Genomic DNA, 25,487 nt, shown 5'->3' on the forward strand with positions numbered 1-25,487 from the left:
AAAACGCTGCTTACTTCCGCTGCTTTCCGGAAGGAGCGGAAGCGGTCGACTGTGGCATAATAAAAGCTCCGCTGCTTTCGAGCCGTGTGTCGCGCTCGTTCAGTGGCCTCGTTTTGCTTCGACGGCTTTCAGCCTCACCCTGCTTCATACTACAACGTTAATAAATCTTTAAGACATTAGCTCATCCATTAACATGATTTCTGACGGAGTCCCACCGGATTGCATCGGCTGTGGGGATGAAGACGACAACTCCCATGATTCCACACTCAGTCACGGCGTCATCAAACTACGCCTTTGTTTGTTTTGAATACGCACCCTCCAGTGGCAAAAAATTACATATTGTGCCTTTAAGCTAAAGCTTATAAACTAAATGAAATAAAGTTTTTTTTTATATATGTATTTTAGATATTTATTTCCTTTTTTATAGATTTGTTTTATAATTTCAGTTAACATTTATTTTATTTCAATTAATGAACTATATTTTATGGTTTTAGTTTTAACTATAAAAACCTGATGCTAGCAAAATGTACTTATTAAATAATATTTTGAATAATGTTCTTAGGCTGTCCATCCTGTGATGGGGAATCCCAGACAGAAGCTACAATTGTTGTTAATTAAATGGAAAATTTAATTAAATACAGTTTATGTACTTTAAAGCTTTAAATACAGTGTGACTCTTATTTTGAAATGTCTGCACTGTGGACTGTACAGTTGCAGGCTGCTCATTCCAGTTCAGATGAGGGAAATAAAATATGCATTCTTACAACCGTCTAAAACATATTACCATATAACTACTGTATAGTAAACATTGTCATAATTCATCAACATTAGTTCACAAGCAATCACTTGGCATTAATGTGTGCTATACATTGATTACAACCCGCACTGAAGCAGTCAGAAGCACTGCCGCGAGAGTCTGTAGAGCGCGCCACAGCACCGCGTTTTCCCGCGGTTAGATCACGACAGTACAAATACAATGCAAATGTACTTACTGTAACTACCACATGAGACATCAGTCCTGACTGAGTCTGACTGGATATCTTCCCAAATCGTCCTTCCCTTACATTTTCGTCTCGTTTTTATTCGTTGATGAAAATTAGTATATTTTCGTTTTAGTTTTTGCCATTAAAAACGTTTTTTTATTTAGTTATCGCCTCACTTTCGTCGGTGAGAAAATATGAATAAATTAATTAACACTGGTTTTGCTCCACAGGAGAAATAAAGTCAAGCAGGTGTGAAGCAACATAAAAGTGAGCAGATGACAATTTTCATTTTGGACGAGCTATCCCTTAAAAAACCATAAGGACCTCTGTGATAGGGTTGTAATAGCAAAATCTAAAAAGGCCTGATGAGAAGAATAAACTTTTCCCCACTGAAATGAAGGATGAATCGAAATTCCCTTCGTCGTGGGTCGAATAAAGCCGCCCATTGTTAGGGCACGTTTACGGGGGAGTCTGCAGGAAGAAAAGATCCCATTGTTGGGATATTAAGACAGCTGAAAAGATACGATTCATAGTTCTGATTGAGTAGGCTCAGGCATGTCTCTGTGATATTAGAGGGAGAAACGGAGACAAAGGAGGCGGTGGGGTAACCGGCTTGGAAAATTTGAAGAGGGAGAGCCTTTTAGTTTGACCAAGCAGATGTTTACAAGAAATGACGAACCCATTTTCTTTGGTTAAAAATTCATGCAACTCCACTCATCTTGGTCTCGGAGTACATTTGCACATGCTTCTTTAAATAAAGACCCATCACATTTTGAGGAGCGAAGTATTTGCACTTCTAATTTCGAGACAGAATGACGACAGAGTGATCTTTGAAAATAACCCACTCTTACCTATGGGAAAACGTTAGGCCTTTTTCAGCAGACTGTGGAACATGACCCATTTTTATGATGAAAATTACAAATGAAATGTGGTGTGTGGGTTCAGGTCACTTGAGAGAGGGATTTACAAAATGTGCAACTGAGCTGCCCGTCTAACAGAAATCAAAACAGCCTTCAAGTGGCCAATGGCAGTCCATTTCTTCAATCTTTATCTAGGTAAGTGAAAGTTATCAAATGAATGCCGATTCTGTTTGCTGACATTTGTCAGACAGGGAAGGAAAATGAAACAGAATAAAGGCTCACCGGGAGAGCTGCTGTTTGTTTAGAATAAAACTTTAAATTGCTATTCGGTGAGGAGGGAATGTCAGCTTTTGAGCCATGCTGTGAAACAAGCATGAACAAAGGAGAAAACCGTAAACGTGAAGAGGAAAAAAAGAAGTGCAGTGAAGATAAAACTCATGAATGGCAAGCAGTATTCGTTATTATGGATTGGTATCGAGAAACAGTCATGTTATGAAAGATGGAAAATTACAGCTCTTCTGGCCTTGTCATTCATGGCAGACAGGTGGAAATCGGAATATGCAGTAACTCGACATTTGAATTCAACATAGGACCTATTTGATAGGACCTACCGGGACATCTGCAAAACAAGGAGCCCGAAGAAAGAGGCATAAATACTAAAAGAGGGGCTTATTTATGGTGTAAATCTACAGAGCTCCATTTCCTGAAACAATCACAAGGAGAACAGTCAAGGACACTTAACGACACAACCCCTAACTGCCCTCTAGTGGACATAACAGGAACCACAATGTTGATTCATTCACACAAGCCAAAAGGGCTGTATTCTGTTCCCTTTGTTTCCAAACCCAACAACTAAAATGAGGAATTATTAGAGGACCTTACTGAAAACGAAAGGCTTGTCGAGACTGCATAAAGACTGCTGAAAGGGCAGTGGTGCGGCAGAGTAATTCTATCCTGCAATGACACTGGCACAGCAAAAGCTGGTTGCCATGCAGACAGTATCATAACAAATAAAGGTGAATATGCATCCACGAGACCCAAACGGAGCGATCTTGAGTTGCATACATCTCCCCTTTAACATACAGTGACTCATATTTCCAAGGCCATTTTATTATCAGCTGCAGGAATACAACTTTTCCACTGCCTCACTGCTGAGGCTAATTAGGTTTCAGTGCCAGTCTTTGTGCTGAAAAAGGGAGGGGCTGGGGAGAAGACGAAGAATCCTGCCGTCACGTCACACCACTGTATATATAAATAACATCAACTGAAATATTAAGTATAAACGAGATTATAACCTGTAAATGCATTACTGGCATTTGCCAAAGCAAGCACACTATTATTATTATTGCCAATACAAATTTCCCTATTAAACCTAAGTGTGAAATATACACAAAATCTCCCATGAGTTTAAGATAGAAGCTTCTAAACCAGTGCTTCTCAAAGTCCGGACTCTGGTCCGGAATCAGACCTGGAGGGTATTCAATCCGGACCCGCCTCCATTTCGTATTTCAAGAGCACTAATTATATTACCTACTTTGATAAACGCATGTTAAACATGTAAATCATTTGTTTATTTTTTTTTTTTGGAGATGGTCCGAAATGAAAGCGAAGGCAAGATATTGAAACTTTTCCTTCATGACATTTGCTGTCATGACATCCAGTGATCGTATGATGTTTGACATGATCGGGCGACATTTCACCGCTAATATGAGTTTTTTTTATTTTTTATCACTTAAGGCTTGCTCACACCGGGACGAATATCGCGCGCGATTATCGCCGACGTTTAACGCCTCGTGACTAAACAAAGGGCGCCAATGTGAGTGTGCACACCGACGCGCAGATTATAACCTGTAAATGCATTACTGGCATTTGCCAAAGCAAGCACACTATTATTATTATTGCCAATACAAATTTCCCTATTAAACCTAAGTGTGAAATATACACAAAATCTCCCATGAGTTTAAGATAGAAGCTTCTAAACCAGTGCTTCTCAAAGTCCGGACTCTGGTCCGGAATCAGACCTGGAGGGTATTCAATCCGGACCCGCCTCCATTTCGTATTTCAAGAGCACTAATTATATTACCTACTTTGATAAACGCATGTTAAACATGTAAATCATTTGTTTATTTTTTTTTTTTGGAGATGGTCCGAAATGAAAGCGAAGGCAAGATATTGAAACTTTTCCTTCATGACATTTGTTGTCATGACATCCAGTAAGCGTATGACGTTTTACATAATCGGGCGACGTTTCACCGCTAATACGAGTAATATATATATATATATATATCGATCCAGTGTTTCCCATACATTGAGTTATTTGTGGCGGCCTGTCACAATATCAAAACTGACCGCCACAAATAGTTTTTCAAAAAGGCTATACTTCGTTGAGCAATGCACATTTCAAAATTAAAATGCAGTGCGGGTGTTTTTATATGAATATCCCGCTCCAACAGCGCCTCCTGCTGGCAGAGAATGAATGTGCATTTGCAAATCTGTGGGAAAACTGTGGAGTCTGTCAACAAACATAAACAAAAAGCATGCTTCATTTGCTCAAACTCTCTTTCATGAGATAAAAGGGAAAAAAAAGAAATAAATAAATCGGCCAAACATATAGGCCAAAACAAAAATCAGCATCATATATCGGCCATTTTATATACATATTTCGGCCATATATCGACACTTAAATTAATTGTTTTGCCACTTTTGCACTTTATTAATGTATTTTGAATGCAAAGGGCACTTTATTTTTTCAAAAAAAATTGTTTATTTGTTATGCATGTTATGTATGTTTATTAAAAACAAGTTTTGTAATAACCAATTGTTCCGGTCCGGACCTTTGACACTGATGAAAATTCAGATTTGAACCTTTCAATGTAGACTTTGGGAACCCCTGTTCTAAACCATGGTCCAGGGACCCCCATGAGGCCACAAAGCGGTGCAAAAAATTTCAGAGATAATTTTTTTAGGGCTTTAATATGTTTAATGTAATATTCCTTTTTAATTACTTACATTTATCAATATATATATATATATATATATGCTTCTATATTGTAATACTACTTTGGTTACACTTTATTTTAAGGTGTCCTTGTTACAGTGTAATTATACATATAAGTACTGAGTAATATTAATTAACTACATGTACTTAACTATGGTTAGGGTTTGGATTTGGCTTAGGGTTACTTGCATGTAATTAGGCATACTTAATTGTTATTATAACAGTAAGTACATGTAACATGTGTAACAAGGACACCTTAAAATAAAGTGTTACCAAAATTTCTTGTTAGAATGAAATCTTTTTTTTTTTTTTTTATCCGTTTCTTTTTATACTGAAGTCATATTTACAGATGACAGTATGATCAAAATACTTGTCTTTTTTGGGTTATAATGCAACCACCCAGAAAACCTCATAGCCAGTCCCTGATAACCACCTTCAACACTCATGTTTTTGTGACATGTTTTTGTGCAGTTTTCATGCACAACCACTCCAATTAGTTAAACACTGCAGTTGTAGTTTTAATAGTTCATAGCGTTTTGTCCCCAAGACGGACTCACTCCTTTTTTCCTGAGACTAGAAAATTATTTATAGTTTGCAAAGCTGATTCTAAACGCAGTTAAGGAATGAGATGGGAAGTTCATTGTGGGCTTTTGGTCTGGACAGGTCTGAATGGTTATGCAAGGGAACAGCTGTAGGCAGCTTTAACTTTTGGGCGTTAGATTCTTTGGCACAGCTGTCAAGACAGATTTTCCGAAAGTGCACAAAGGGGTTTGTGGTTTCAACTTAAAAATGCGCTCGACAGGGCAGAAATGATCCAGTGAATGTAGGATTACACAGAAGGCCTAGGAGAGCCGCCCAACATTCAGACAGGACAGAGAAACACAATGAACAGATACGGACAGGGGTCACGCTTTTGAGAACAGTTGACATGGACTGCTTGGTTATAAATGTCTCATAAACTGCTGGGTGGTCAACAAAAGACGCCTGGTCAGGGCTGCATTGTGTTTGTACCATCAGTGCACTGCTCGGTTTTCTGAAAGAAAGAAAACCAAGCTGACAAGATGATAGAAGCACACACCTTGCTGGGCTATATACAATAACCAATAGTAGCATCATCTACACAAAAGCAGAAAATAAATTCCATGCCCTCACAGAGTTCCGGTAAACAAACTGATTTGTTTATGCTGTTGATCTAAATGTAAAGCGCCCCCAATGCATCAGCCCACAGTTTTCTGAAAGCTCTATGCCATCAAGTATGCGGACCACGTGTATGCAAGTAGTATTGCGTTATTACAGGGACCAACACATTTTATGGTCCATCAGTCAGAAGGAAAGCATAGAATAAGATTTGAGCAGTGCTTGGGGCAAAGTCACGTATTTTGCACTGACTTGAGTACACTGGCTGGGGAGTGTTGATGTGGCACTATCAGATATACGAGAGACAATCCGCTGAGCACCAGAGGACAAATATGTTTGCATGCATTTGCAATGCATTTTGAAGGATGCTATGTGCTTTGAAGGAACAGCATCTCACCTTTACGGTGCTCCTGGAGTTCTTTGCTTTGATGGGCACCAGCATTTGGAACACCCTGCCCACCACCGCTGAGGAGTCTGGGAAGCCGCTGGGTTGCGACACCGCTGCAACCGCCGCTTCCGCTTCACGTAGGTCCGACAGCACCGCAGAGTGCATAGACGCCTCTAGCTGCCTTACGTCGCCTAAAACTTCCATTGGGTTCTGATCCCAGGAAGCCCACACTTCCGTTACTGTCAGCACCATTGTGATCAGCAGCACCAGAAGAGTCCTGTCCCTCTGCCCCAGCATGGGGCATCCCCCATCCCGGAACTCTCTCAGTTTATTGCGCATGCCTGCTTTTATTTTCTCTTGCTCGCACAAAAGAGGACGTCCAGTTGAGGGGGCAGCATGCACCCTGCTGAGTCCGAAAGAACTGATCCTCTTTTCAAAAGCTCAATCCTTTTCTTTTGTTCTCGATGCCGGCCCCTTTTCCCTCCTTTTGTGAAAGTGCCCTCAGTAGTTCTGAAATCCCATAGTTTAGGGGCTGCCTCTAAGACCTGCATTGAGAAAGAGAAAGAGAGGAATTAATTAACAAACATTTCAATAGCAAAAGAAGACACTGACATGTCTGACCAATGCATCTTCAGAGTGATGCGTCATATTGGTGCCATAAACGGCCTGAAATGGGGAAAAGGGCTATTGGTATAAGCTACGTATTTGTTTGGGTTTACCCAACCATCTACAGGTTCAGAGATTCGGAAGTGTTTATAAAGTGGGTGTTTATATAAGACACATTGTTGCATTCAAAAACACGAGATGCATTATCAAAGATAGTTTTGTAGCTATTAATAGTTTTTAGATATTAAAAACGCAATGCTCACGGCACAAAAAAAAAAAAAAAAAGTGTCAGGATGCAAAAATTATGCACAAGCGATAAACTTGTTGGCCTTACTAGTTGTTTGCTACATGAAAATTACATTAGTCAATTAGATCACGAACCATTTCAAATACCAACCAAGGTATCAAATAAGTGACGTATCATTACGGGGCCTTAAATCACTTTAGGTTAATGGTATAAGCCAGATCTTCGGTCTCTGCCAGCGATGATGTTTCGCACTGCTTGCTTACCCACACGCACACATACACAGGTGGATCAAGACTTATCTGATTACCATTCACAGCTTTCTCTCCCTTTTCTCCTCTCACACTGTGCCTTTCATTCCCTCTCTGCCTCATTCGTCACCGAACATGTCCCTGAAAAAAACCTGCACTGGAAGAGTAACCCGCTCCATGAGTGTCGAAAGAAATGGACGGAGACAGGGGGTCAGTCCATAGCGACCGACTGGTTCAAACACTTCAGAGGAATGCAGACCATCTGAATTGTCTCATGGGGGGGGGGAAGAGCTCTACACTCTACAGGTTTGTTATTCATGCAGGTCTTTCATTCACAGAGGAAGACGAAAAAGCCTGCGGTGAAAAGAGGGATGGGTTTAGTGCAGGGTGGGCTGCAGATTTTATGCATTTGACGAGGGAGCTGCTCCGTACAATGCAGCTGATTTCCCCTGAGAACTGCTCTCGAGTCCTTGTGGCCAACCTATGAACGAGGGAAGCGGATACCAGATATATACGGTCTCTCACGCTCCCTGTGTTCAGTGGGGGTTCGAGAGGAGCTTCTTCAGAAGACTCCCAAACAACAACACTGTATGTCCAATTCACCCTGCTATCCTTCAGTGATTCATTCTGAAAGCCAGCAGGGAAGATACTCCTATAACAAAGTCCAAACATTCAACAATAATTTTCAAAGGCAGGTTTATTTTGGGGTCTCACCCAGACACAGACAAAACACTGTCTGAATGTTTAGATAATCATTCGGTGTCTTTCTAAGACACATGGTGGATGGGAAAAAAAACAAATACCATTGAGAGCAATAATATTGTGATACTGTGATAGAACATAAGGTGTGTTTGCAGGTTATGAGTAGGAATTTCAGAGAATGTTTAACAAAACATTGGATTTACTCAACTGCGTGCAAGCCAAGGATCATCAACAGCCGGAAAACTGCTGGGAAGCTTCCTTCATAGATTTTCAAATAAAAATAAATTCAAATCAGATTTGTTCAGTTCGATAAGCTATTCATTTCAAGTCACCACTGACTGAATCATTGGGATTTAGTGTCCGACTGTAATCTGTGCTGGCTCTCAAGTTTAGAGTTGTTTGGAAAGAATCACCAAAGTCCAGAGTCTCCGACTTGTTAGTTTCCAATAGGAACTTGTATTATGCAAGTGGAGACTTAAAATAACTGCTGATGTACCTCACAGGCCAACAAATAAATCTGCCAAAAATGTGTTATTCAGATTTTGCAAGGAGTGAAGACAGTCCCATTTTTCAATTTTCACATACCAAAGAAAGTGTTTTGAAATGTTACAAAAAATATTTCCTAATAGTTCTTGTTTTAAAGTGAACTATTCATTGGTGCATGTTGTTCCAAAGACGGTTGTCCTCAATCATAATTAAAAAAAAGTAACAAATTGCCTCTGAACCCATTTTACTTTCCGGCAAGCCCTGTTGTTGTGCAACCCCTCCCTTTCAATCAATCCTCAGTCAATTCCTGACGGATAAGCCCTACATTTTGGTCTTGTTGGAGAGTTAGAAAAGTCAGGCAATTACAAACAGGATGTTAACACGTTTTTATGCTCACATAAAACGATTAGAGAACTGTTGCTCATGAATATGTTACTATTGAGACACCTGCACCCATGGCTTCCTTCAGCGAGGCTCTATCACAAAAACACTCACTCTTTAAACATTCCACACCTCAGACAGCATATAATCATGCTGATTTGTAATACCTACCAAACATACATTAAACGCCACCAATCCTCCGGTTTTAAACTCGCCAAGTCAATCTTACGTGACATGAACTGTAGACTAAAGATCAGAACTCCACCTCCTGCTGAAAACCCGGTCACCTCAGTCTCATCAGTCTTATAGCACATCATTGACACTGACAGGTATGGCTGGAGGTACAGTCCGTAGCATGACCCTCTTCAGCTTTCCACACTACAGTCCCACCATTGAGCATTCACAAAGAGCCTGATGGAATTGGCAGGTACATGAAAGAACTTAAACCTCATCTCCGGTTAGGGATAAAGATGCCCTTTCAGCTCTCAGGAATGGTGGGCTGCTCTCATAAAGGTGGAAAAAGGGGCCTATCACAGCATTCCTCCCTTGATCAGCCCGGCACAAGAAGCTGCATCGGTCGCAAGAACCCTGCTGCCAGTCTCACCGACAGTAGACTCGGACCCTTTCAGCAGTCAAACGTGACCCAAGAAGTCTTTGAAATGGACCTTTCTGCTCTAAAGACAAAATGGAAATCATGTCATGCGTGGGGGAAAAAAAAAAAAAAAAAAAGAGGATCCCGAAGGCCACTTTCTACACGCCAGCACCACTACAGAGGGCCATTGTGTTGGAAGCCTGAAACAGTCCACTGGACGCTCCGGGAGATTAGGATTTGACAGGGATGTATGTAGGTTGGGGGAGAGGGCGAGCAGTAATAGGTTTGCCGACAACAGTGCAGTTGGCAAAGGGTGAAGAGCGCCCTTTGCCCTGGTACCATGGTGACAACCCTTGTCCATCACCCCCAGGGGCCCATGCTATTGGACAAGCTTATAAAAGGCATTGAGTCACGCATTCCAGCTGGAACAAGTCACCGATGTTTAATCACAGACTCTAACTTTGAAAAAAAGAGCCAAGGTGGATAAGTCCAATAACACATTTTTTTTTTACTTTTTTGTTCAAATTAATCAAACAAAAAAGACACCTTAATTTATTTCTGTTTAATATGCCAAAAAGACGACACTCATAGTTGATGATTCTTAGAACAAATAGTTCATACATCTGTAACTGGAAGGACTAGTCAACCCTCAAAGCAAATACAGAATTCACTGTTGATGCCATAAACACATTTACCAAAGCTCACAGCTGAAATATAAATGTGCCGCGAGAGAGATCTGAAAAATATGATATAAATAAACATCAGCAACTGAAAACCCAGTAACCCGACGTACGCAAGGTGATGTCAAGTTTATTTTTCAGGATTTTTAAACTAGAGTCTGGCAAAATACAAAACTCGAGCAATCTTCTGCTATTAAAATGCTTCAAGCTGAGAACTGAGAATATGACCACAGGCAAGGTGATCTCAAAAAAGGAATTTTATTCGAGCTAAATAAACTTGATATTTTTTTTTTTTAAACAAGCAGGGAGAGTAAACTGCCTTGAAGTTATGTTGTCAGTTTCTTGTTTGTGCAAAAAGGCAGATAGGCAGAATTATAGGAAGGAACTAGGGCTGGGTGGTATCATTGTATATATACGGTAATAGCCTTAAATCATGTATAGTTATTGACATCTTTCCGCCTCTTGTGTACAGTTAACTTTTACACACGAGAATCACATTCAACATGGATGCACAAGCAGTTGCCGTGGTAATGAACACATTGCTTGTTCAAGCATATGTACATAATCCTGTATCTGAGGCAAAATTTCTAAATATTGAAAATGCAACAGTGCATATTTTATCTTTCTAACGTCAAACGATCGGACACTGATCGGAACCAGCTTTTTTAAACTTCTGGCAAAATACAAAACTCGAGCAATCTTCTGCTATTAAAATGCTTCAAGCTGAGAACTGAGAATATGACCACAGGCAAGGTGATCTCAAAAAGGAATTTCATTCGAGCTAAATAAACTTGATTTTTTTTTTTTTAAACAAGCAGGGAGAGTAAACTGCCTTGAAGTTATGTTGTCAGTTTCTTGTTTGTGCAAAAAGGCAGATAGGCAGAATTATAGGAAGGAACTAGGGCTGGGTGGTATCATTGTATATATACGGTAATAGCCTTAAATAATGTATAGTTATTGACATCTTTCCGCCTCTTGTGTACAGTTAACTTTTACACACGAGAATCACATTCAACATGGATGCACAAGCAGTTGCCGTGGTAATGAACACATTGCTTGTTCAAGCATATGTACATAATCCTGTATCTGAGGCAAAATTTCTAAATATTGAAAATGCAACAGTGCATATTTTATCTTTCTAACGTCAAACGATCGGACACTGATCGGAACCAGCTGATAATAACCTCCTGTGATTGGATACGTCTCTCAACTTGACGCTCAAATTAACCGATCACATTTTAATAATGCAGAAGACGTGCGCACGCAGCGAGAGGCGAATATGAAAGGCCGAGTGGCATGTCAGTCTTCACCGGGCTGGAGTCAAATAATGATGTGGTTTATAAAGGTGTGTATAATTTCAATTACTTAGTCAGCACTAACAGTAGCTGATGTTCAGTTTGCATGCTGCTGCTCTCCTTCTAGTCACTACTGAACTCTTTCCTCTCTTGATTAAACTCAAGGTGAAGTGTTGCCAGTTATAAAAAAAAAATAAAAAAAAAAGAGCAAAAAAAAAAAAAGCCCGTTAAAAAAGCAGTATAATAAGTGCAGAAGACGTGTGCACACAGCGAGAGGCGAATATGAAAGGCCGAGTGGCATGTCAGTCTTCACCGGGCTGGAGTCAAATAATGATGCAGTTATAAAGGTGTGTATAATTTCAATTACTTAGTCAGCACTAACAGTAGCTGATGTTCAGTTTGCATGCTGCTGCTCTCCTTCTAGTCACTACTGAACTCTTTCCTCTCTTGATTAAACTCAAGGTGAAGTGTTGCCAGTTATAAAAAAAAAATAAAAAAAAAAGAGCAAAAAAAAAAAAGCCCGTTAAAAACGCAGTATAATAAGCAGATACCAGGGAACAATTGTAAACAATATAACTAGTATTAATATTATCCTGCAAAATTAAAATTTATTATGAATAGAATATTTCAATATAAAATATTTAGATATTATAAACTAATTGAAGTAAAATAATAACATGAGAATTTATTTCAATTTATTTTGAGAACAATTTCAGTTAATCTAAAAGTTGAATAAAAAGAAAAACCAAACAAGGTGAAGTACTTTTAATTTCTAAAGTATTTGAGTTTATTATATAAAGCCCTTTTTGTCAATTTTCAGAATGACTACATAAATAATATATTGTGAAATATATCGTTACCATGAAATAAAATTAGCCATACCGTAAAACAGAATTATGGTCATACCGCCCACCACAGAAGGAACGGAGAAGAATATTATCCTGCAAAATTAAAATTTATTATGAATAGAATATTTCAATATAAAATATTTAGACATTATAAACTAATTGAAGTATAACATAACATGAGAATGTATTTCAATTTATTTTTAGAACAATTTCAGTTAATCTAAAAGTTGAATAAAAAGAAAAACCAAACAAGGTGAAGTACTTTTAATTTCTAAAGTATTTGAGTTTATTATATAAAGCCCTTTTTGTCAATTTTCAGAATGACTACATAAATAATATATTGTGAAATATATCGTTACCATGAAATAAAATTAGCCATACCGTAAAACAGAATTCTGGTCATACCGCCCACCACAGAAGGAACGGAGCAGAACTTAAGGAGAAAGGTGTACACCCTCTTGTTATTTAAGTTATCAACTTCTGATTTGAGTAGGAAGTATTCATGAATTATTGAACCGAGAGAGATCCCAAATTTCATTAGAAACCATCGGCAACAGCTCGGTCAATTCATACTTCATGTCTGTATTTTCCTGACTGGTGTTGGCAAGCCATTTGACGCCATGACTTTAAATAGCTACCAACCGAAAGTACTGCCAAAACAGTAAAACCCTGCAATGCTACCACTGTCATAGTATTAGTTCAGAGAGTCCCTCAGCGGTAGCTTGAAGTCCTTCCCATTATAGTGAGGTATGCACCCTCAGCAGGGTCAGAGGTTATAACCACACTCCTAATTTGGTGAGTGAGTAACGGAGAGCGGGCCTCTCCCTGAAGAGACTGACTGTGGTTGATTAATGACTCCGATACGGTGCATTCAATAGCACACTGTACGCGTGAGCAGTCAGCCTGGATGTCCGCAGCCCCAGGAAAACCTCCAGGAGCCAATCAGAACGCTCTCTTTTGCCTAAGCCCCAGCCAGCTCAAAGCTGACCTTCTCCACTTCGCACTGTACTCCTTTCCCCACCCTGCTCTGACATAGCTGAGCCTTCTATTAATGGCAACTGCAGGGCATGAGCAAAAGAAGATAGAGGCTGGCTAAAGAAGTCATTCACGTCTGGAAAACCAAGCTGGCCCTGGCAACAGGATGAAAGTCGCCAATGCAGCCCAGACTCTGGCGAGTTTACTTGAGCAAAGAGTGAAACATATAAATAGAAATAATTCATCCTCTCGTTTTACCAAGGCTGAAATGATTCATGAAATGTTTAAAGGTGTTGAGAACCTTGACTGTTGTTTTAAATAGAAACAAGTCATTTATGACTTCAGCAATTACTGTTATTAGTGGATAATGTTTAAAACATTTTATAGGGATTTGCAACTACAAAGAGGATTTTTTTCCCCGCTGATATATATTATATATAATATTTTAGAGCCAAGCATAACTAGATAAAAATTAAGCTATATTCACTTCAGAACTTCAGAGTTTAAAATAATGGTTAGGGGTGCTCCGATCAGGATTTTTGAGGCTGATCACCGATCACAGAAAGCAGTATCTGCCGATACGATCACCGATACCGATCTTTTTAAAGCCTTATTTTTATCATGTAGAATTATTTATAGCAAGACTCCAATCAGGACTTTTAGACATTCATTCAGGGCCTGATTTTCATTTTTGAAAATTAATTCCCCTCTTAGGTGACTCTTGTGAGAGGGGATGTCATTCTTTTACAGTAATACAATCTTTCATAGACGTGTTTAAATGCAATAAATATAAGAAACACATTATTCAATGCTTGTATGCTATATTGATATATTAAGTTGCTCAAGCAAGTTCTTACATTATCACAAACATTCTAAATTAAAACTTACCATTGACAGAAACAGTCAGCTCTACTGCCTTTTCTTTTGCATTTAAATCTTTATTTTTATTTAAATGTTAAGTTTTGAAATTTTGTTGTATGCATTTGTCATTTTTATTTAATCTCTTTATTTTTAAAATGTGTATAGGTAGTATTTATAAAGCTTTAGCTTTTAGTTTTGGATCTGTTTTTAGTTGTTTTAATACAAATGAGGACAACAGAAGCAATCAATTGTAGTAAGTCACTTTGGATAAAAGCTAAATAAATAAATAAATAAATAAAATAAAACAAAGAACTTTGTTTTCCTACCTCCACGAGTGCCATCTATATTGCCTTGTTTATCTAAAAGTGCTCTTTTCCTTTAAACCTAGCAAAAAAGCCATACCTTTAAACCAAAAAAGCCATAGCCTATATTGACTGGGAAACACAGTAGTCTTTAATTATATGCATTTATGGTGTAATTACTACATTTTCGTGTCAATCCATGTTCATATTTACTGCAAACAATGCGCTGTTACTTTAAGTCAGCGTGTGCAGCCCAGCAAAAATCGACTATCTCAGAAAGTATCTCTGCAATGCTGCAGACGCACCGCTACTGGAACGCACTGCCAGGTGCAGTGTGAACGCTTTAATCCATTAACTTGAGCGCTGAACAAATACGCAGCACATACGTACTGCAAACGGAGTAATGTGAACCTGGCATTATGTGTGTACGCTGCGAGTGTGCATGAGCGCTCAGTCTCCAGGAGAGTGCGCGAGAATGGTTTAAACAAGAATTAAAAAGAAATGCAATTTATAAACTTTAGTGACGATGCAACACTGCCTCGATTGTGCAAGTTACAATTCCTGTGTTAACTGTGCAGCGTGCAGCTCGCTTATAGTGCAGACGCGATTTGATTTGAAGCCATTTGCGCATTTTGAGAGAAAGAGAGAGCGTGCACGGTGATTCACTCACGCTGTTTGTGATATTATGTCTCACAGAAAGTTTTCAAATTAGCTACTTTATAAGTTATTTAATGAAGAAATATGAACTGTACCTCATCCTTCAGCATTATAATTATTTCACCCATGCCAGACAGAGACTGAGATGGTGCCGCTGCATGTCGTGCCAAACCTCTCACAGCAGGAGCGTCATCAGATTGAGATCGTTTTTTTGAGATCAGCCTTTATAGAGACCGCCGATCAAACATCCCAAAGCGATTATCGACCGATAGTGATCGGTAGCCGATCAGTCGGAGCACCCCTAATAATGGTAACACTTTAGTTACTATTAAAGGCACTATTAAAAGTTTAGTTCACCCAAAAATGAACATTTTGTGATTAATTACTCACCCTCATGACATTCCAAACCCGTAAGACCTTTGTTCATCTTCGGAACACAAAAGAAAATATTTTGGAGGGTTTGGAACGTAATTTGGAGTAACGGTTTGAAGTAATTAATGACAGAATTTTTGGGTGAACTATCCCTTTAACTAGTTGCTTATTAGCATGCACATTACTAGCATATTGGCTGTTTATTAGTATTTATAATGCACGTATTAATGCCTTATTCTGCAGGACCATATTTAGATCCCTTAATCCTACCCCATCTACCTAAACTTAACAAGTACCTTACTAATAGGGCTGCACAATTAATCAAATTTGTAATTGCGATTACAATTACGGTTGCCACAATTACATAATCGTTCAAAGCGGCAATTAATCATTCAAAGTCCACTCATGTTATCTCCTGCATGCTTAAGAGGTCTTAAAGGGTTTTAGTATAACATAATACAATGCATATATTTTTTTTTTATTTTTTTTTTTTATATTTTTTTTAATTTAAAAGAAAAAAAAGAAATATCTAATTGACATTTGAGGCTTAATACTATAGAAAAGCAATAAACGTTTTTTCAGTTAGTGTTTTCAGCTTGTTTATTTTTATAAAAAAATATGGCATGCAGTTGCTTCAAACTGGTATAAACATCATTCAATGTAAATTGTGATAATCGCAATTAATAAATGGCAATTACAATTTCAAGGGAACAACAGACAATTATGATTTGTCATAATCATGCAGCCCTACTTGCTATTAATAAGCGGCAAATTAGGAGTTTGAGGCAAAAGTCATAGTCAATAGTATGGGTGGAACGGTTCGCGGAAAAAAAATTGAACCGTACGGTTCTCCACACACGGTTCGGCACACGCTAGGACTGCGGTTCAACTTAAATCTGACAACGCATTTTTTTTACAACAACAACGAAAAAAAAAAAAACCGTGGACAAACCATTCACTCTTGTTCAATGCGAATGCTGTATGCTGGAATATGAACAGTCATTTATTCTGTCACCACCCGGGTGCTGATAAGAGTGTGTGCACACTGAACACGTGAGACCTGAACAGCACACATTGATATCTGTGTTTAAGCTTTGCCAGTTTAAACATTTAAGAGCCAGAGGACGCGAGCTCGCGCGCACAGTGAGAAGATTTGTGTGCGCTCATCCGAAGCGCGCAAACCCGCACCTCAGAACGCGCACAAATATTAAGCTTTCTCTGAAGTATTGTGTTTAAATGGACAAATTCACACAAAAAATTGCGATTTTATTGTATGATATTATCATTTCCACGATTCATTTCTGGGTCTGAAAAACTACAATGTTAAAATGCCATGACATTTCAAGGTTCGATTCTTTGACAGTAGAGAAACAATTGGAAGAGAAGGAACATTAGGTCAGGAAGCGTCACTGACCCAAAACCTGTTTTTCTGACTTGAGCGTCATTGCCTGAAGTGTTTGGAGCATGTGTGCTAACTGTTACACCATGGCTCTGACAATAACATCTTTTATTGTTTAAGAAGTTGCTTTGCTAAGAAAACATCAAATAAAGAGGCTTACACAGTAGAGGAATGCAAAATATGTAAATTAAAGTTGTGGAAAGGCAGCAGTATGGAATCAAACTGAAATTGCTGCTCTGAAATTCCCATCAGACAATGGTTGTTTACGTCAAAGCACACTGCATAGTTAAAATTCACAACTTCTAGTTGCATTATGTCATATTGCATTTTTCTTCTATGTCCTTGTGACTCACTATCCCCTGAAATTTAATTTGTTCTCTGATGCAGAGTAAACTAGTGTGCAGGCATGCCAAGAACAGCGACTGTGCTATGTCCCTTAACAATTCAATTCATGAGATGCATGAGTGAATCTGGGTGAGCCTTTGTGGTCCACAACAAGAAAGAATGGTATGGGGTAAATCCATATTAAAACAACTGAGTGAAACAAAACATAAAAAGCCACCAGGAGCCCTACTGCAGCTGGGGGTGGACCATCACACCCAGGGTCCTTTTTAAAAGAAAGTGCCCTCGCAAACACACGGGTCCAAACATGCTTGTAGAGCAAACATGAACCGAAGGACCTGTCAGCATCCCGATACTTGAGAATGGGGTGTGGAAGACATATTGACCCCACATGCATGCCTACCACAATGGGAGTCTTTAGTCCCTCTTATTACAGTGATTCCATCTCAAGTTTCAACACCCACCTATAGGCCACTGCAAAATATGTTTTTAAAAACCAGGCTCTTAAATGGATTATGTCGCAATTATGTACTCCCCCTCTTTCCCTTATCACGTTAATAAGCAATGAATACATTAGAAGCATTGAAAACAAAGCTATCGGATAATAGCGGCATGCAGGAATGACGTAACTTGATTTTTCTGCTCGTATCTTGCATGGAAAGAAGCGTTTGAAGCCTCTGTGCTTTAAGCTATGAAAAAAGGCAGGGTAGCGGTGCTGTACACCTCTCTAATGCGTTTTTAATTTGATGACTAGCTAAAATGAATCGTGAGAAACAATTTAGGGAATTGCACCGCTTTCCCAAACAAGACGGAACGCATGTTCACTTTGATTAAAACTCGGTAAAGTCAGGCGTCAGCCCTTTCTCTCAGATGGCAGTATGGGGCTTGTGAAGAGTCTGCCTGTGCTTTGTTTTAGAGCTTACTTGGTCGCCTGTAATTATGTGACAGCAACAAAACGATTACGAGATTTACTAAAAAAGGTCATACTAGTTAAATCCTCAGAGTTTGTAGGTAGCAGGATAATGCTTCTCAGCATAAAGCACTACTTTCAAACTTTGTTTCAAAGACCAAAACACCTTTCCCTGGTTTAAGTCATTATAAATAAATGAGAAAAAGAAATCACTGTACTTCAAGATGCAATTTCCTCAGATGAACAGTGATAGCCTACATCCAGGCTACAAAGTGCAATCTCAGAAGTTTAATAGTATGTCAGATTGATTGATTATATTACCAAAACGATTGTCCTCAACTGATCCAGGCAGTCATTTCAGAGCAGAACTTCACACTATCTTTAAATCTTCTCAATAAATTCTGCTTAAAACCTCCAATGTGACTGGGACAAGATGCAACTTGAAATCTCTCTTTCCTCAAATAAAAATCACATAGGGCAAGAGGGGCCTCTGTAGGAACACCTTTGTAATAATGTCTGATGAGCTTTGCTCAACTTTGATCACCTAAAATGACCATCTTGAGAGAATAACCACTCTTCTCACAAAGAAAAGAGTAAACCATAGAGGACCCTCTGGGATCTGCTTCTCTGGCAGGTGCTTTTTAAGGGTGGATCAGACTTTTGTTAAAAACCACCAGCAAAAACCACAATCTTGGAGCAGATAAACAATTGAGGCCAGTTGGTAGAGGATACCAGTGACAGCTGGGAACCCCCAGGCTCTTAACATGTACCAGGACACCATCCTGACCCAAAAACACTCCAGAGATACACCCCAACTGCTAGAAGGGCAGCCCCACCAATTCCTGGAAAAATTTGTGGTTGCAGGGATTGATTTCATGTCCCCTCTTAGGAACATACAATGGTAATATATAGGGGTGTAACGGTACACGTATTCGTACCGAACCGTTTCGGTACGGGTCTTTCGGTTCGGTACGCATGTGAACCGAATGAATACAGTTTGTTTTTTTTCTCCGGAACTTCAAATAATAAATGTAGTTTTGTGATCATCTATTAAAATAAATAGAAATTAAATTTAAGTTTGGGTGAAGTTGTTAGGCCTAATTGTAACCTTATAATGTAAAAGGGCTCCCTATAGTTTTAAGCATAAGCTGAGGTAGATTTCTATCACTAAGAACATTTAAACTATAACTGAATGTATTTAAAGAAAGAGCAACTTGTTCAGTAAACCATTTAAAAACAAAAAAAAGTTTTCCCCCCTGCTGTACCGAAATCAAACCGAACCGTGACGTTAAAACCGAGGTTCGTACCGAACCGTCATATTTGTGTACCGTTACACCCCTAGTAATATACCATGACGACCAGCAAATCTTTAAAAAGTCAACATGAAACCGTGTTTGCAAACCATTTCACTAATTTTCTTCAGTAATGTGGCATCTTCGAGTAAAACAAATTTCTATAAAGGCAAGAAATGGGTAGAGTGGGCCTTATCTATTGGGATTTGATTAGGTTTGCACCAATTTTTGGAAACATTCCAGGATTTTCTGGAAACTTTAGGAAAGTCTCGGGAATTTTCCGACCCTTTGCAACCCTAGATTTGATTGGACTATGAGAACAGCTTATGCTGTTATTATATAGGCTACCAATGACATATATACCAATACATACCAGATTTTGCACGAATTGTGGAGAACTAATATGTTCCTAAAATGCAGTCAAGAACTGCTGGTTGAAACTTAAATGGCTTTGTTGACATCTTCCAACTTTTTTATTTTTTTTTTGGTGGAAGGAAAGATTACAAACTGTTCTTTCTCCTTCACAATGAGGTTCACTAATTAATCATTCTCAGTAAGACCAGTAATGTGTATTATGAAATTTAAATCAAAATCAGTCAATTTTTATTTAATGCTGACTGTAAGGCAAGCTGATAAGCAGGTTCCCCCAGAGTTTGCAGAGACGTATTGCATTCTGGGAAGGTTTGGGAATATTGATATACAGTGCCTGTCTTTGGCCACCCAGACAAAAGGTTATTGTTAGTAAAAATCTTCACTTTTTATCACAGAGAAGGCTGAAAACAACAAACACATATACAGATATACTTTCTACAAGGTCAAATAAAAAAGGCACAAGGCACCAGAAAAACCTTATCAATAAGACAACATAGAATAGATAAAACCTCTCTGTGAATCATGAACCACAAGGTAGGAGACCCAAATCACCTGCCCTAATGAATCGGAAATGGTGATATGCTAAACTGACCAAAAAAAAAAAAAAGGATTTATTAGATTAGATACACAATAAAACCCAGTTCAAGGACATAAGAAACTGTGAAAGATACAGCGCTTATTTCTGGCAGAGGCAAACCCAAAGCACACACATATCTTGTCCTCTGAATTTATCAGCATTGAAAATCTCATTCAGGTTTCAGAATATCATGGTTGAAACTGTAAGATGGCCAGATGGCCCTCCTTCACACACACACAGGCCTTAACATCGCTAGGCAGCAAAGGGAGGGAGTGAATCTGCAATATCTGTGAATGAGCTGCAAGGTCTCGAGGTGCTGGGCTGAAGCAGTGCAATGCTGGGAGTGTCATATTCGGCACACAGATACGGATGGCCGAAGAGGGCAGGAGGGATGGCGGGATGGCAGACGTGAGGAATACGGGGAGGAGGGGTGTTGGAGTTTGCTAATGTGCGAAAATGAAGGACAACCCCCTCAAGGGGCCAACAATGGCATTCGGCACCTACTACAATCAGCATTTATGTTCTCTTTTGTGCCTATAAACCTACTGCACAAGAGCCTGCTTAACCACACAACTGAAGTGTGCATGTTTTTCTTCCATAAAATGCAACCAAAGAAGAGCTCTTCAAAGAAGATCAACGTTTGTTCAGAACAAACGACTGAACAGCGACATGCGAGGAACTCGTTTTCACTTGCTGCAACTTTGATGGCAAGAATTTATCAAAGCCACCGTTTGGAAAACCGTATTTTCTTTGAACCGGCAAGAACGGTAGGTACTAGTCCCCTTAACCCAAAACAGGGGGCAACAGATGGCCTGAGAGACATAAACACTGACTTGTTTGACAGAAACACAACTGCTGAGTCTGTCCTAGATCAATGGTCTGTGTCAATAAACACCTCACAGTAGACGTCAACAATCCAACTGTGTATTTAATATAGATGCAGATACACACATGGGTTTGGGTTAGACAATAACACAACCTCTCAAGGATATCTTCTGTTTGTTATGAAACCAGGAAGGCTCGAACTGTACCCTGCAGACACGGATACAAAACAGTGCAAATCACTGATAACACTGTGCCGAGATATCTGTGATACTTCAGAAGACTACACCAGTCGAAGATCTCATAGCATTTTGTTCAGGAAAACATTTCCTGAAATATAAGCCACATAAATCAAAGACACTGAGATATTAAAAAAAACAACAACAAGAAGCCAAATGTGAGCGAAAACTAAAAATAATCACATTCAGAGACTCTTTTTGGATGTCAACCCCGGGTGATCCTATTCTTTTTGTAGTATGCTTAAAGAGAGCTGCAATTTCAACCTGAAAGAGGCTAAAAATTTGCAGGAAATAACTAATCCACTGTACCAAAAGACTTTTCTTCTTCATAGTGATAGCAGCGGGGCACCACTATACTGCAAAGTTTCTTTTTTTTTTTTTCACACAAATTTCCTCTATAAATTCAGCCTAATCCGCTTACAGACTCATTCATACATTGTGTTAGGGCTGCACGATTACTCAAAATCGAACCAAAATCGCTATTTGGCTTGATGCGATTATTGAATCGCAAAGGCTGCAATTTTTAATGAAATGAATACATGCACCAGTAGTAAAAGCAGCTCATCGAGCCACTTATAATAACGTGCATCTGATTAAGCAACACTCCAAACATCCTCTCAAACTTAATGAGAAGTGTTTATAAACCTGTTGTTGAGAACATTATAACATGATTTTACGCCATCAGTCGAGTGTTTTAAAATAAGTTTATTTTCTGATCTGATGTGGCTTATCACAGAACGAGGCAGAAAATATATTATATACTGCAATAAAGGCTTTGTCGATTAGCATTGCATTATAAATTGACTTTATTATAAAAATGAGGGCTTCAGCATTATATCAGGATTTTTTAGGCCGATCACCGATCTTTTTAAAGCCTTCTTTTTTATCATTTATAACTATTTATATTGATACTCCAATTAGGATTTTTAGACATTTATTCAGGGCCTAAATTTCATTTTTGAAAATGGGGGGAAATCCCCTCTTAGGTGACTCTTGTGAGAGGGGAAGCAGCACGGACTGTGCTTTCACACAGGAGTCCGCTACTGATACGTGGCTGTTTACCACACAAACAACATTTATCCATTATTTTGATTTCAAATCCAAACATTGTCACAGAAAATGATTTTTCAGCATTGCAATTATTTTTACACACAGTACAGTAATACAATATTTCACAGACATGTTTAAAACAATAAATATAAGCTACACATTATTCAATGCTTTTTACTTCTGCATTTACTTCTAGATTTATATATGAAGTTGCTCCAGCAAGTGGCAAAACATTTAAACTACTTTTCTTACGTTATCACAAGCTTACTATTGATAGAAATCGTCAGCTCTACTGTCTTTCCTTTTGCATTGAAATCTTTATTACAAGCAATCCTGCGGTTCATAAAGAACTTTGTTTTCCTACCTCCACGAGTGCCATCTATTATTGCCTTGTTTATCTAAAAGTGCTCTTTCCCTTTAAACCTAGCCAAAAAGCCATATGTGTTGACTGTGAAACACAGTAGACTTTAATAATATGCATTTATGGTGTAATTACTACATTTCCGTGTCAATCCATGTTCATATTTACTGCAAAAAATGCGCTGTTACTTTAATTCAGCGCTTGCAGCGCAGCAAAAATAGACTCTGTGCAGAAACGATCTCTGCACTGCAGCAGACGCACCGCTCCTGAACACACTGTTGGACCGCAACCGTGTGCAGTGTGCACGCTTTATTAATCTGTTAACATGAGCGCGGGAAAAAATACAACCACATTCGCACTGCAAACGGAGTAATGTGAACCTGGCATTATGTGTATGCGCTGCGAGTGTGCATGGGAGCACAGTCTCCAGGAGAGCACGCGAGCGCTGAATGGTTAAACACTGGTAAGAATTAAAAAGTAATGCAATTTATAAACTTTAGTGACGATGTGACACTGCCTCGATTGTGCAAGTGACAATTCCTGTGTCAACTGTGCACCGTGCAGCTCGCTTATAGACAGACGCGATGTGGTGATTTGAAGACATTTGCGTGTTTTGAGAGAGAGCGCGGGTGGGGATTCACTCACGCTGTTTGTGAAATTACGTTTCACACAAGGTTTTCAAATTACTTTATAAGTTATTTTATTAAGAAATATGAAGGTGAGTACCTCACCTTCAGCATTATAATTATTTTACCCGCGCCGGAAAGAGACTGAGACGGTGCCGCTGCATGTCGTGCCAATCCTCTCACGGCAGGCGCGTCATCAGATTGAGATCGTTTTTTTGAGATTGGCCTTTTTAGAGACCGCCGATCAATCATCCCAAAGCGATTATCGGCCGATAGTGATCGGTAGCCGATCAATCGGAGCACCCCTAATGAAAATACCCGAGATGGCGTGAAGAACACAGTTAAACCATATAGCCTATTGTCGTAGGTTTATTGTCTTCATGTTTAAAAAGTTCATATGTTTCTAGCTGCTTTTAATTCAGTCACAGCGATAGCTGGATACCTTTGTCCATATTAGGGATTTCCTGGAATGTCATGTGTTCTGTTACTTCTGTGATGCATTTGTGGAGTTTCTGCGTGAGGGCGCCCTCTGGTGTCCAGTAAGAATGAAACTGACATTACATGAGTTTAGCACTCAGTCCTATAAATAGGCCATAAATAGGAAAAATAATACTTCTCTCTAAAGAAATTTGAAGTAAACATGATAATCCATGTTTTTATCCAGTGTATAGAAGTGTACAGGTTTTCTTTTTCCTTTCCCCACAGTGGATGTACAAAAGGCTCATATTTCATATTAAAGACATGGACTCCATTTTTGATTTTACATACTTCCTGATGAAAAATAAGAAATTACGGTCAAAGATTTTTATCATAATATCATATATGATGTACAGTTATAGGCCTGTATGTTAACAAGTAACCCTGTAAGTTCTTTATCAAAGTAAATATAAATTAAATCTATGGTAGATTGTAATCATTTAAAAAAATAATTATTTAACATTAAGTAAAGATTACGTATTTTAGGTTTAAAAAATTATTTTAATATATAAAATGTCCTGATCATCAAATTTTTACCATTTTAATCACCACTAGTTCATTTTAAATAGGCCTTTTTAGATTAAATGAACCGTTCCACCCCTAATATATATATATATATATTAGGGGTGGAACGGTTCAACTTACTCACAGTTCGGTTTGTATCACGGTTTTAGAGTCACGGTTTTGGTACAGTTCGGTATGTGCTAAAAATAAAGAAAATAAGAATAATCTATCTAAATACAAGCAACAGCACAAATAAATACAATAGAGTAAAGATACAAATAAAATAAACAGTGATTTTCAGGTTTTTTTAGGTAGGTCTAACATTAGTTTTTAGGTACATAAATTGAATAAAGTAATGAAATGTAAAACAGCATTGCATATTTGACTGTATAAATTAAAGATTAATCTTTATTAAAGTTACAAAAGCTATTCAATCAAGAGCAGTGAATGATTTCTTTGTTGTTGCTGTTTGATTAATATTAAGAAAGTGCTGAAACTTTAAGAGAACGCACTGATCCAGTACGTTCAGCCGGCTATGTCTGCTATAGGATACTTACCAAGACGGGCATTTTGACATAATTTTTGTGTGAATTTGTCCATTTAAACACAATACTTCAGAGAGAGCTTAATATTTGCGCGCATTCTGAGGCGCGGGTTTGCGCGCTTCGGATGAGTGCACGCACAAACCTCACTGCACGCGCGATCTCGCGTCCTCTGGCTCTTAAATATTTAAACTGGCAAAGCTTACCTGAGTTTAGTTTAAACACAGATATCAACGTGTGCTGTTCAGGTCTCACCTGTGCGCGCGAGCTATCAGCACCCGGGTGATAATGGCATAAATGACTGCTCATATTCCAGCATACGGCATTCGCACTGAACAAGAGTTAATGGTTTGTCC

At 38.7% G+C, this 25,487-nt stretch overlaps 1 protein-coding gene across 5 annotated transcripts in view; it reads right to left on the bottom strand.

Annotated features, from left to right (window-relative positions):
• The window catches only part of LOC107708488 (dystroglycan-like), a 44,950-nt gene that overhangs the window by 5,515 nt on the left and 13,948 nt on the right, over window positions 1-25,487 (bottom strand). For 3 of the 5 annotated variants that reach the window (XM_016512743.1, XM_016512742.1, XM_016512747.1), the window contains exon 2: window positions 6,376-6,911. In XM_016512743.1, coding sequence (XP_016368229.1) covers window positions 6,376-6,705 — 330 coding nt within the window. In that variant the 5' untranslated portion in view covers window positions 6,706-6,911. Of the gene's footprint in view, window positions 1-6,375; window positions 6,912-7,353; window positions 7,373-12,832; window positions 12,851-25,487 lie in introns of those variants that run through there. The other 2 variants (XM_016512746.1, XM_016512745.1) reach the window with 2 other exon arrangements.

This window comes from Sinocyclocheilus rhinocerous, unplaced genomic scaffold (assembly GCF_001515625.1).
Source record: "Sinocyclocheilus rhinocerous isolate Xijiao unplaced genomic scaffold, SAMN03320098_v1.1 scaffold2974, whole genome shotgun sequence".
Taxonomy (NCBI): Eukaryota; Metazoa; Chordata; class Actinopteri; order Cypriniformes; family Cyprinidae; genus Sinocyclocheilus; species Sinocyclocheilus rhinocerous.